The following is a 13426-nucleotide window of genomic DNA, read 5'->3' on the forward strand; positions in this document are numbered from 1 at the left end:
CATACATACACTGGTATATAGACATGCACTTTCATATATTGAGGCGTCTATTATTCTTTTCCAATAAAACATGTCATTCTTGTTTAAATCCTACTATTAAAAAAAATGAAAAGTGATTGTACATGTTTCGTACGTTGATAGGAGGCGAGCACAAAAGCACGTGGCAATGTTTACTCCGGAAGTAGATTGCGCGAATTAATTCGCGGACTTTAAATTGCGTCCATAGTTACGTTGATTTAGTGGAATACCAGGTAAAAAAGCACTAACTAACGCTCATTATACCACAGAGAGTAACAACATGTGTATTTGTGATAATATATGTATATCATCATATAAATAATATACAGAATAACAAAACGACCATTGTTTACTTAGTGCCCTATTTTATCGGAAGGATATACCAACTGAGTGATCAGGTCCAGTCCGAGAGATCAAGCATGGCGGATGTATCGACGATGGGATCGCATCCCTTGAAGGGTCGTTTGTCGACTTCATATTTCCCAAATATTCCACCGTCTGCACCTAAGGCTACCATCTCCTACTGCAAGTAAGGTTGCCACTTAAAAAAAATCTTTTTACATCGGCTTGTGTCATGCAATCGTTGTTAGCTACCAATCTCGAATGCAGACGACACCCGAGCCAAGTCTGACATTGCAAGAGTGTCTTGAGATAAAATCAATCATGAATCAACCCTAAGACAATGTAATGTTACTTAGTAAAATAGACAAGATCACATCAGCTTTGACTTGAAACATAATATAAATATATTGATTCAGGAATGAAATAAATGTGTTGTTATTATATTTTATTCTCGTACCATTCTCACAGGTAATGTTAGAAACATTGATTTTTGATCTGTTGGTAAGCCTATCTTGATTGCAGTAAATGTCACAATAGCGATAGTAAACTACCAGATGCTGTAACCTGTGTTTGCTGGTTGCTATACGTCGACGAATAATCATAATATAATTCCCCATATATTTATGTGTTATAAAACTTAAAAGCTTAGTTTAGAAACAATGTTCGCTGGTGGCAGTTATTACTGTAATGCTTACAAAAAATGAAATATACTTTTCAGTGCGATAAGGTTTTTAATTTCTAATGTCATGATACCAAATGCAGTGAATGAAAATACCTCCCCCCCCCCCCCCCAACACTCCCCGGAAAAAAAATCAGGGTTTAGATATTAGATAGGCTGTTACAGTATTCAGCTGTAATTATGTGGGTTGTATGTATGTAGATGTTTACGAAAAAAAGTTCCATGTTTAATTTTTTTTGGTGAAGACAGAAACTTTCAGCAAAATTTGTATTTCAGCATATATAGATGTTCCTTTTTCATAAAAAAATAATATTGAATGGGAAATGAATACATTGGATACATGTGTACACATTAATTTACCACGTACGCGTACTCCAGGTTGGACATCTGGGATGTGGTCCTGTAATGATATTTGCTGAATAATTATTTTTGATAGACCATACCTTGACCTTTTTTAAGTACATTTTACGTATAATTACTACACTTATAAATGAATCAATCATACACATTATCAGAAATAATATCATAGACAATTTGGTCTATGAAGTCATTGATTCAAAGAGACCTAGACATGTAGTGATGTTCATGGTAAAAGTCTGTGGGTCTACCATTAAGTTCAAACACTGGGCTAAACAATCTCTTATCTCATAATGAACAATTACTGTCACATCGGAATCATAGCTATACATTTTGAGAATAAGAAATTGAGTTTCTTTATTAATGATGTATGGTTATCATGTTTATCGAACCTAGTAAATTTTTAATTTTCTAAAGACAGTAGGTTTACCAAGCGCCTTCATAATTTTTTTATTCAAATATAAAGAGTTAGATTTTGGATTGAATGTGAAAACCAATCAGCATCGTCCGTGTGTTAGGGTGCCTTCTGTCACATATTATAGTTTTGAATTGACTGAAATTGACATATATATGTGTGTGAACGTGAGGATTGTGTCATATTTTTATTTAATTAACCTTCCAATCTTAACAATTATTGATGAAGTAACGGTCTGTTGTGTAGAAATCACCTTTACTTTCAAACACTGAGTGAACTTTTGTTAAAATGAAGATTGAATTGTTTTTATTTGGAATAATTTAGGCAAAGGAGAGGAAAGTATATAAAATTTAGTTGCTTAAGTCTATCTGGATATTTTTAACTTGACTGCCACTAAATGTATTAGTAAATGGGACTCTGTTCCGTATACTTTAAAAGATGTTTATTCGGCAATGAACGCGGTCTGAAAGACACAAAGAAGTGGTAAATTGCAAAATGATAATTAACATGAATTACATATAGAAACTAATCATAGCATACAATCCTCTAATTAATAGGACATTGTAATTAGGTAATATTTGTCATTAACTGATTTTCTAAATTAACTTTCAGGTCCGTCAACAATGCCCCGTACACTGCTCTGATGGGCGTGGTGGTGGACGCCCGTCAGCCTGACAGGGTAAGTTGGTTCACGCACGCGGGGAAAGTGTAACGTACCACACAGCATTTAAGGATTCTTTTATTACAGTAACCCCCACCCCTTAACTTCCGTTTGGATAAAGTTGGGCCAGGTAGCTTAATCGGTTAGACCGATAGTCTAACTATGTGAGGTCCAGGGTACGAATCCCAGTCTGGCCCCACTGGGTGTTTACACTCTTAACACTGTTGTTGTTGATTATATTTTGTTTATTTCATATTTATTTTTTTCTCATAAAATTCCCGCAAGGTAAGACTTTCTTTTCAGAAATGATTTATCAAAGCTGAAGTTGGGTACATTTGCATACTTTTTAAGTCAGAGTTATATATATACAAATGTATGCACTATTACAAACTATAAACCAACCTTATCCAGAAAAATCACAAAATGTTCATCTAAATTTTCGTGTTAAATCACTGATGTAGTCGCTGCAATCTGTAGTTGTGCACTTGCACATCATTTTTCAAAACTGCATGGTTTAATGGATGTCATGTCCCTATGACAAAAAAATACCCCAAAATCATGTCCAGATTTTCACACAATTTTGTGGAACATTATAAAAAATACACCACTGTAGTCACCTCAATGTGATGTTGTGCACCTGAGCTTTCCTTTTCGATACCACTATTTTATTACACTAATGGCCTATTTAAAAATACTTAGCTTCATCTTGTCCAGACAACTCCTGCAGTTTTTCAATGAATTCTGTGAATCCCACATATATATATGATATCACCAAACTTGTGGACATGATACTTTTTCGATACTCCTAAAATTCACAGTAGAAATAAGTCCCTTTCTTGAAATTTTTAGCCATATTGTTTAAGAAATATCCAATATCTATGATGATCATGATTATAATAGGGAAAGGAATATTTGGGATAAGTTTAAGTAGATTTAGTAGATGGTTGTAATATTGATAGTTTATATGTGAAGGAAAGCTGCTTTATTTTTTCAGGGATAACTAGTATGGGAAAAACGAAAATGAATTGAGGTCTGCATACAGGCTTATAAAATTAATTTCCTGATTGAGACTTAGAGACCTTACAATAATGATCTTGTGTCAGGAAATGCATGTATTTTTCTGAATACCCTAATATTCTCCCAAATGAAGACCCGCTACACATTTCCAGGCCAACGAAAGTGAATAATATAGGTTCATATCTTAATTAACACAATTGTTTTAAAAAAAAAGATTAACATTTTAGCAAGGGACCAATATGTACAGTTAAAGCAGAATAAAACGTGATAAACCTTTATTCTGAAAATTTGGAGAAACCATTTTCCGACTTCTTAAATATTCAGTGACCAGGTAATTCAAAGTGTCCTATTTTAAGAGTTTGGAGGTCCCATATGCATGCGGCCCAGTTTTTAGATTTGCATATTTTTTCTGTCCTAACAATTTCCTCTGTAATAAATATACTTGTGTAAATTGTAATGGTGTCTCCTTGACGTGTCTTCTGGGTTGAAAACTTTGTTGTCGAAAAGGGAAGTGTGACGGAACTGGACCATGCCCACCCCCAGTGACCAGGTAGCTCAGTTTATCTGTGTATCCACCTAGAGTTAAGAGGTCTTGGGTTCGAATCCTTTCCTGGCTGTTTCATTTTTCCTTTTCTTTTATAGATACAAAAAGTTGGTGTAAGGGAAAATTATCTCAGAAGAGACAATTATTGTATTTTTTTCTGATATATTTTACTGTTAATCAAAGTGTTCGGTAGACAAATCCTGTGACCCACATGTATGAGATAGCTTAAGTGTTAACTTAATTTCTACTTGTCTTTTGTAAAAGTTGTAAATATTTCTCTTTTGTGTGGAAGAAAAGAGTTTCCATTTTTGAAAAGTAAACTGTTGCCTTTTCTTTATATATACTGAGGACTCTTTGGAGAGCTTACTTCACAAACATAATGAGATACATCAGAGAGAGTGCACTTGAAAGCAGTAGTTAATATCAAACATGTATTATAGATTTCACAGAAGGCTGTTTGGTTAACACAGCATTGTAAGTTCACCCTGCGTTCATGGCAAGCTTCGGACAGGGTAAGATCGAAAATATTTCATTCATAAATCTTCTCTTTGAAGCAGAAATATATAAATTTCCTATAGAGGTACATGACATGGATCAGAAGTGATAAAGGATTATCAGAAATTTTGACATTACAAGAATTGGAAAAAAAGAAATAACAAGTTCACACCTTTTTAAAGAAAGGGATTAAAGTTGACCTGTATTTCCTTCGGCCTCTGATACAGCCTTGTAGTGTATAATTCCATACTGTAAGAGGCTTATAATCAGCAATGTTGACGGTGGACTTGAATTGGTGTTTAAATAACGCTGAAAGATTTTCAATAAACTGCTAAGCTCAGTTATATGATCAAGCTGTGTATAGTGTTATTAAACAAATGGGATTTCGCTACTCTCGGCCAGATATTGTTGTATCTCAAAATTGATTTAAAGTATTTGATTGACGGTGAACTTAATTGATAAGCCAGTGTCCAATTTGTGTGGTTGTTTACTTATTGAAATATGCATATACAGTTATGGGAGATATGTACCAGTATTAGTAGATCTTGTAGGGTCATAAATCACACCATTGTAGATTTTATTTAACTGATACAGGAATCGAATGTTCATCATAATGTCAATTTTTCTTTTTCCGCACTTGTCTCTCAAAAATGCAGGAAAATTCAGGTTCGTAGACAAAATAGTTTCAAAACATTACTTGAGAGTATAACAAAATTGATGATATTTCAATTTTTGTTTTCAATTACTCAAATTTTCGATAATGATATTTAATGATTTAATGATAGATTTCAGGTAAAGGATATTATAACCTCTACACCAGACTCAAAACATAGTAATTGTTATAATAATTTTTTTTTTTGATTGTAGCGACACTTTATAAATTAGCTTTGAAGTTATATAATAAATCAATGTTTTTCCGGTGTTTATCCAGTTCATTTTTGAAACAGTTTAAATTATTTGCAAATAGTACATTTTCTGGTAAGTTATTCCACACATTTGCAGAACTTTCTTAATAAAAAAAAATATTTTTCCTCTTCATAATATTTATAAACTGTTATGGGTATATAATGTAAAATAAATCACCAGTGATCACCAGGAGGCACGGTAGTCTAGTGGTAGGATGCCGGGCTCGTGACCGAAGGGTTGCTGGTTCGAGTCACGGCACTGCACGGCACAGCACGGCACTGTGTTGTATCTTTGAGCAAGATACTTTACTCCGCTTGTTCCAGTCTACTCAGCTGTAAATGAGTATTTAGTTAGGCAGTGCTAGAATTGTAGAATGCTAGCTGTGAGTGCCGAAATAGCAGCACCGCCTGTATGCTCCCCAGGGAGTTGAGAAAGATATTGGCTGGTTGCAAAGGCCCTATAACCTTGGGCAATAATTTGTGAACCGCTTTGAGACGACCTATGAACTAGGTTGTGATAAAGCGGTATATATATAAGAACCTCAGATTATTATTATTACCAGATGTGGTTCATATGGAACACTTTAATAAATGGTAAATAAAACTTAATAAATATTTCTTGATGGTGACAACATTAATGATATATTATAATTTTGTGGTTCTCCTGGCTGTGGTGGCCGAGTGGTTAAGGCGTCTGACATTCTGCTACCACCAGCCCACTATCACTGGGTCGTGGGTTTGAGACCTACATGTACGAGGGGCAGTCGCCAGGTACTGGCTACTAGGTCGGTGGTTTTTCTCCAGGAACTCCGGCTTTCCTCCACCACCAAAACCTGACACGTCCTTAAACGACTATAGCTGTTAATAGGACGTAAAACACAAACAAACCAAATACTTCTTGCAAAAAATGAAGAAACTATTTGAAGAGAAAAGGATTGGATTACCCGTTCTCATCTGCTTTCAATAACCTTACAACTAAGTAAAGTAAAACAGGGTTTTAGAATATTCTACTCAACGTTGAATAAGAAAAAGAATAGCCTTAGATCTATAGAACTCCTTGATCAAGGAAAGAGATCTATAGACTTATCTACGATAGTGATTGTTAGTTGTAATGAACGATCTTCAGTCTGTATTGACTACTTATAGTGAATGGTACCAGGTATAGTCGTCTAGCTTTGGTAATTACCAGGTAATATATACTTCACTTTTTACTGGGAACAAAACGAAATGGCTTTAAGTATAGATTTTTTTAAAATCTATCTTCGTGAAAGGCTTTGGACATGAAACTAAGTACGAACATCTTTTGAGACTTTAGTGCTAATATTTGACAAACGTAGTGTCAAATTTGACGACCTGTTGAAATTCTTAATTTATTGCACCTCGATCATTTCATTTATTACATACTTACTAATAATTACGGGGTTTTTGTATATGCGATACGACACAATTGCTCTTACCCATATCAGCCCTCGCCGTATCACACCCCAAAAGCCATATCAGCCCCCGCCGTATCACACCCCAAAACCCGTATCAGCCAGCAAAACCCGTATCACACCCCTTTTTGAAAATTTCATTTTTAAATATTTCAAAAGAAAAATATATCATAATATAGTAGCTTTTATTAGTAAGTATGTAATAAACAGAATAAAGCATGCCTTTTTCCATATCACACCCGGTATAATTAAGCCTTCGGTCCTTGGGCTGATATTGCAGTCTCGGGTTGATACTGGGTGTGATATGGAAAAAGGCATGTATTATTCTCTATTTATTGCCAACATATTTCAATGTCCCCTGATTTATATCACTCTGTTTATTGCCAAATCCCTTTTTATCACATTTATATATAAATAATGTACTGTGTTATCCAGTGAATATATATACCCATGTCATATTTTCTTGCGTAATATGACCTATCAGCCCTGTGATTGGTGGTAAGTTTCAATTGTTTCAGTTGTGACGTCACGTCTAGGACAAGTACTTGACGTCATAGACTTGTAAACGCACTGGAGTCAAAATGGCGGCTTTTTACATTTCATGGTTAAATGAAAATTGTCGTTTTACACGACGAATAAATGCCGCAAATCTTGATTATGTGATAAAAAGGACCTTACACTCGTTTTTTTTCTTATGATTTCACTTTAGCTCGCCAGCAGCTCGCTAAATTGAAAAATTCTTAGACTCGTTTCATAAATCTCATATGCAATGGAAACTCATGTAAAATCCTATATATAAGGCCAAGATTACTCCACACAAATGGTCCAAGTGTATCCTTGCTTTACTGTGAATGTGAATAGAATCTGCCACAATTTTAAGTACTAGTGTGAGGTACAAATATTTTTGATAAAGGTTTCTAGAAGTGAAATATCAGATATGTTTGTCATTTAAACAAGAAAGTTATAGAAACTATGCTGTTTATTTCTGATATATATATATCGCTTTGGTCATTATCATTCCTGTCAAAATCAGAAAGTCCCATATCAGGTCCTGACCAGATATTGACTAGACGATGAAATATCTGGTCTTAATGCGCTGCAATAGCATTTTCAGAATCCATCCGAAACAAAATGGGAAACGTTACAGAATGCATGTATTTAAACATAAACTTTATTTATTTTACAACAATCCACTGTGTCACCCGACCACCGATGTATGTATTTGCTGCCTATATTAGAATTTTACGGTATGTACCTTAGGACTGCAACGATACGATACATATCACAGTACGATGCTTCCGATACGTAACACGATACTAATAGCTGCTTAAAAGGTCAAATTCATAATGATTCAGTGCAGGATTTTATCGAGTTATGTCATAGACTTCAATAGAAATAATAATAAAAAATATTTTTGTATAATTTCTAGTATTTTTGGGTGTGACTACACAGTGAACCGAATCTTCACTGATGGATCAAAACAATAAGTACACTTTTATAGGGTTTGATAAAAATTGATCGATAATTTAAGAACTGTTAGTGTATCTGGATACAGGCAAACAAAACAATTTGATACGATACACAGGAAAGTATCGCGATGCAATACGATACAATATATCGTTTGAGCTCTAGTTTACATGTACTAGTAATGTGATTCGTCCTTATGAGAACCCCCATGTATCTCTGCTAATAAAAATAACATACACATGCAATGTATATATATGTATTGTACATGTTTCATGTGACAGCAACAATTTCTCTTCGTGCGAAATTGGAATATTCGAAACATGAAGGTGCCGCGACAGTGGCAAAGTCAGGCGTCTGACATTCTGATACCACTAGCCCTCCACCGATGGGTCGTGGGTTCAAGACCTTACAGGGGGCAGTCACCAGGTACACGCTGTAGGTCCGTGGTTTTTCTCCTAGCTTCCTCCACCACCGAAACCTGGCACGTCCTCAAATGACCATAGCTGTTAATAGGACGTAAAAAACAAACAAACCAAAACACTGCCTATAAGTATAAAGGGATTATTTATAGAAAATTTTAAAGTATTATTTTCATAAAAAATAATGTGATTTCTGTCTAGATAAAATGGAATGTAAGGAAAATTAGTTTTATTTCAGTCCACTTTTTCACAGCAGTATGGATGTTCAACTATGTCAATATTGCTACTGGCGACACTTAACGATGAAAATGATAAACATACGAAGGGGTCGACAACATGTGTGTGTAATGTTCGTGGCGTCTGTTGGTTCGGCTAATAGTTTAAGTACCCTGGGTTTACACAACTGAAGGACACACTCATTGACCAAGTACTTTGAGAATGTTGTCACAAAAAAAGACTTGACATTAAAGAAAAATTGTGGCAACGGTGGATGTTTAAGTCCCAACCCCTCTGTGTATTGTGTCAAGTTCCGCAAGCTTCAAAGTCTGGTCATCTTGCACTTAAAGATTTAGTGCGTAAATCAAATTTTATATATATATCAGTTCATTAAAAATGCGAACACCATCAATTTATAACAAGACAAAATAATTATTTACGAATAACTGCAGGAACGTTAGTTTAAAAATCTTTATTATATGAATAATTTTATTCATTTAAGGAAAGTAAGCTGACAAATACTGGAATGTGTTCGGTAAATTAAGTTACCGCATTAAAGCTATACTGGTATTACATATAATACCTACTGTAATTTATTTGTGATTTTTCTAAAGGTTCTTTAAAACACGGAGCTACTATGTACAACAGTAAATTGGCTACATTTCAAAGGTATATAGTGAAACTTGAGGCTTTTTCGGAGGGGAACACCATTATCTTATGACTGTAGGGATTTGAGACGGGGAGACTCCTGGCTTCTGTGTGGAGTTAAAATTTAAATGTAGAATTATTGATTATACTTCAGTCTCAAGTATGCTTACTTTGTAAGTTGTGGGACTTGTATGAACTAGATGCTGAGGTCTCTTAGGAGCAGGGGGCGGTTATAAAACCATGGAGGTGTGGATGGGGCTATAGAGGAGGGGGTGTGGGTAAGAGGATTTATTGGAAGTGTCCATTGGGGCTATAAAAGGGGTGTTGTTTGTCAAAGGTTATACAGGAAGTATTGATAGGGCTCTATATAGGGGTGTTGTGGATCAGAGGTTATATCAGAAGTGTGGATGGGGCTATATAGGGGGAGGTGTTGATCAGAGGTTATACATGAAGTGTACTTGGATGGGGCTATATAGGGGTGGTATAGATCAGAGGTTATACAGGGACTGTGGATGAGGCTATATAGGGGGTGGTGTGGATCAGAGGTTATAAGGAAGTGTTAATGGGGCTATAAAGGGGGTGGTGTGGATCAGAGGTTATAAGGAAGTGTTGATGGGACTATATAGGGAGTGGTGTGGATCAGAGGTTATAATGGCTATAAAGGGGGTGGTGTGGATCAGAGTTTATACAGGGACTGTGGATATGGCTATATAGGGGGGGGGGGGGGGGGATCAGAGGTTATACAGGCAGTGTTAATGGGGCTATAAAGGGGGTGGTATGGATCAGAGGTTATACAGGGACTGTGGAAAGGGCTATATAGGGGTGGTGTGGATCAGAGGTTATAAGGAAGTGTTGATTGGACTATATAGGGAGTGGTGTGGATCAGAGGTTATAAGGAGTGTTGATTGGGCTATATAGGGGGTGGTGTGGATGAGAGGTTATAAGGAAGTGTGAATGAAGCTAAATAGGGGGTTGTGTGGATCAGAGGTTATAATGAAGTGTTGATGGGACTATATAGGGAGTGGTGTGGATCAGAGGTTATACAGGGATTGTGGATGGGGCTAAATAGGGGGTGGTGTGGATCAGAGGTTATAAGGAAGTGTTGATGGGACTATATAGGGGGTGGTGTGGATCAGAGGTTATAAGGAAGTGTGGATGGGGCTATATAGGGGGTGGTGTGGATCAGAGGTTATAAGGAAGTGTTGATGGGGCTATATAGGGGGTGTTGTGGATGAGAGGTTATAAGGAAGTGTTGATGGGGCTATATATGGAGTTGGTGTGGATCAGAGGTTATACAGGAAGTGTTAATGGGGCTATATAGGGGGTGGTATGGACCAGAGTTTATACAGGAAGTGTTGATGGGGCTATATATGGAGTTGGTGTGGATCAGAGGTTATACAGGAAGTGTTTATGGGGCTATATAGGGGATGGTGTGGATCAGAGGTTATACAGGGACTGTGGATGGGGCTATATAGGGGTGGTGTGGATCAGAGGTTATAAGGAAGTGTTGATGGGACTATATATAGGGAGTGGTGTGGATCAGAGGTTATAAGGAAGTGTTGATGGGACTCTGTAGGGAATGGTGTGGATCAGAGGTTATAAGGAAGTGTTGATGGGGCTATATATGGAGTTGGTGTGGATCAGAGGTTATACAGGAAGTGTTGATAGGGCTATATAGGGGGTGGTATGGACCAGAGTTTATACAGGAAGTGTTGATTGGGCTCTGTAGGGGGTGGTGTGGAACAGAGGTCTAGGTCTAGTTAACAATTCATTTATGCCATATTCATGCCGCAGAAAACAGTTTTAGATGTATATTGACAGTTAGAGTGGTGCGGGGATCCTAAAGGTTGTCATACCAACGTCTGCTGAAAAACAGTTAAACTTGTTAAAGTGGGAACCAAAGTTCAGCCTAAAATAATAAAAGCTTTAAGGCAGTACATGGCCATATTTTGAAGAATGTGACTGCTTCGAAGAAATCTTTCTGGGCGATATAAGATTCCTGAGCTGGCAGTGTAGGGCCACAGAGATTACCTGTAGAAATGGCATTTATTGATACAATTGGGAAATGCTTTTAGTAGTGTATTATCTCCTAGTCAGTTCATTATAGGACATCGATTGAACAGGATTTAAAAGTTAAAGGTTACGGTTTGTAATCTATTTACTGTATTCAGGTCTATGGGTAGTTAAAAGCTTTGAAATTGTTAAGTTTTTTTCGTAACTGTGATTAAAATTGACAAAAAGTTAAAAGTTTAATTCAAATAAGATATCAGATTTTAAAATTCAGATATGGACTATACATATATTTATACAATATGTATCTAGCTTCAATTTTGTTTGTATCATCATTGTATACTTATCACTCACTTCACCTTAAAACATGAACAGAAGTAACCATCCAATTAATGGAAATTCAAATCTCCGGCATACAAATTGTTTGATCATGGAGTGATTTTCATTGTATATGTATATTAACTACATAGTATTCTTGTAAAAATAATCTTAAAATTCACAACTTGACCATAATGTATTTATTATCTATGGCCATCATCTTTAAAATATTTTACTTTTTGTCATACATGTATATATCAGTTTAGAAGCAAAATCTGTGAAAAGCCATGGGGTTTAAAATGTCTTGGAGCGTATTACGATTCCGTAAATTATTATTTTTTTCTCCTTGGGCACAAAGAAGGATGGTTTGAAGTTTGTGTGTTTTATTTTTGTGCATTTCAGTTTAGACTGAACTTTTTAGCAATTTCTCTTGCATGAATGAAATATGAACTATACCTACAATTGTAGCCGACAAAATTAGGAGCAAAAATTTGGGCCAATTAGAATTGAGTGTTCCAGATCTCTCATAGTCTCTGGTGGTAAAGTTTTAATTTCCACTATAAATATAAACTGCGTTTATTTTACAATAATTATGAAACAATTTATATCAAATGAATCACTCTTGTTGGCATGGATGTAAGCATGCAAGGGGTCTTAATGCCTGGAGGGAACCAGAGAACCTACAGAAACCAACAGGTGACCCCTTATACCTTTTCCAGGGGTTGACACTAACTTTTAATAGGTGGTGGACCACAGGTCCACCTGCTCTCTTAATCTGGTGGACCTGGTTAATTTCTGGTGGACCTGAAAAATATTCTCAGATCTGGGGCGCTTTGCGCCCCGGTCGACGAGCGTAGCGAGGAGTGGGGGGTGGGTTCGGGAGGGGGTACCCCCCCTCCTGAATAAGAGGGGGGTATGGGGGTCCTCCCCCAATTTTTTTTAAAAGCTAGATGCAAAATCCTGGCATCTGAGGGTTTTAAACAAATAATGAAGGTTTTTTAATTTTCTGTAAAATACTTGTTTTTTCTCCTTATTTTTTTATTTTTTCCATTTATGACCAAGTTTTAGTAAATGACACAGAAACATGAAACAATTTTCTCCTTGTTTATTTTTTTTTACATAGCTCCCATCCAAAGGTGTTTGAAATTCTGACTGTAAATTGAGATAAAGATCATATGAAAAAATAAGGATAAAATAATATACTTTTTTATAGTATTATACCTTTTTTATATGATCTTTATCTCAATATACAGTCAGAATGTCAAACAAATTTGCCCCAACAGTAGTCTTTACGTATTTTGTTGCACCTCTATTCAATCCTTCCTGGACATTTCGGAATCATCTTCTGAGTGCAGCATACCCTACATTTCATTAAGTTTGTGTCAGTATCATTATTGAGCCATGTAAACGATTTTTCCATGACTCCTGAAAGGATATCATCCTTTTTGTTGCCCATACAAACTTCGTGTTGTTTTTGTTCTG

The 13426-nt window shown here is 36.0% G+C and overlaps 1 protein-coding gene across 4 annotated transcripts in view; it reads left to right on the forward strand.

The window, feature by feature from the left end:
- Positions 1–389: 389 nt before the first annotated feature.
- The window catches only part of LOC110464108 (BTB/POZ domain-containing protein 16-like), a 100232-nt gene continuing 87195 nt past the window's right edge, over positions 390–13426 (forward strand). For all 4 annotated transcript variants that reach the window (XM_021519165.1, XM_021519163.1, XM_021519166.1 and 1 more), the window contains exons 1-2: positions 390–547; positions 2424–2490. In XM_021519165.1, coding sequence (XP_021374840.1) covers positions 438–547; positions 2424–2490 — 177 coding nt within the window. In that variant the 5' untranslated portion in view covers positions 390–437. The remainder of the gene's footprint in view (positions 548–2423; positions 2491–13426) is intronic.

Source organism: Mizuhopecten yessoensis, unplaced genomic scaffold, assembly GCF_002113885.1.
Source record: "Mizuhopecten yessoensis strain PY_sf001 unplaced genomic scaffold, ASM211388v2 scaffold10961, whole genome shotgun sequence".
In the NCBI taxonomy this organism is placed as follows: domain Eukaryota; kingdom Metazoa; phylum Mollusca; class Bivalvia; order Pectinida; family Pectinidae; genus Mizuhopecten; species Mizuhopecten yessoensis.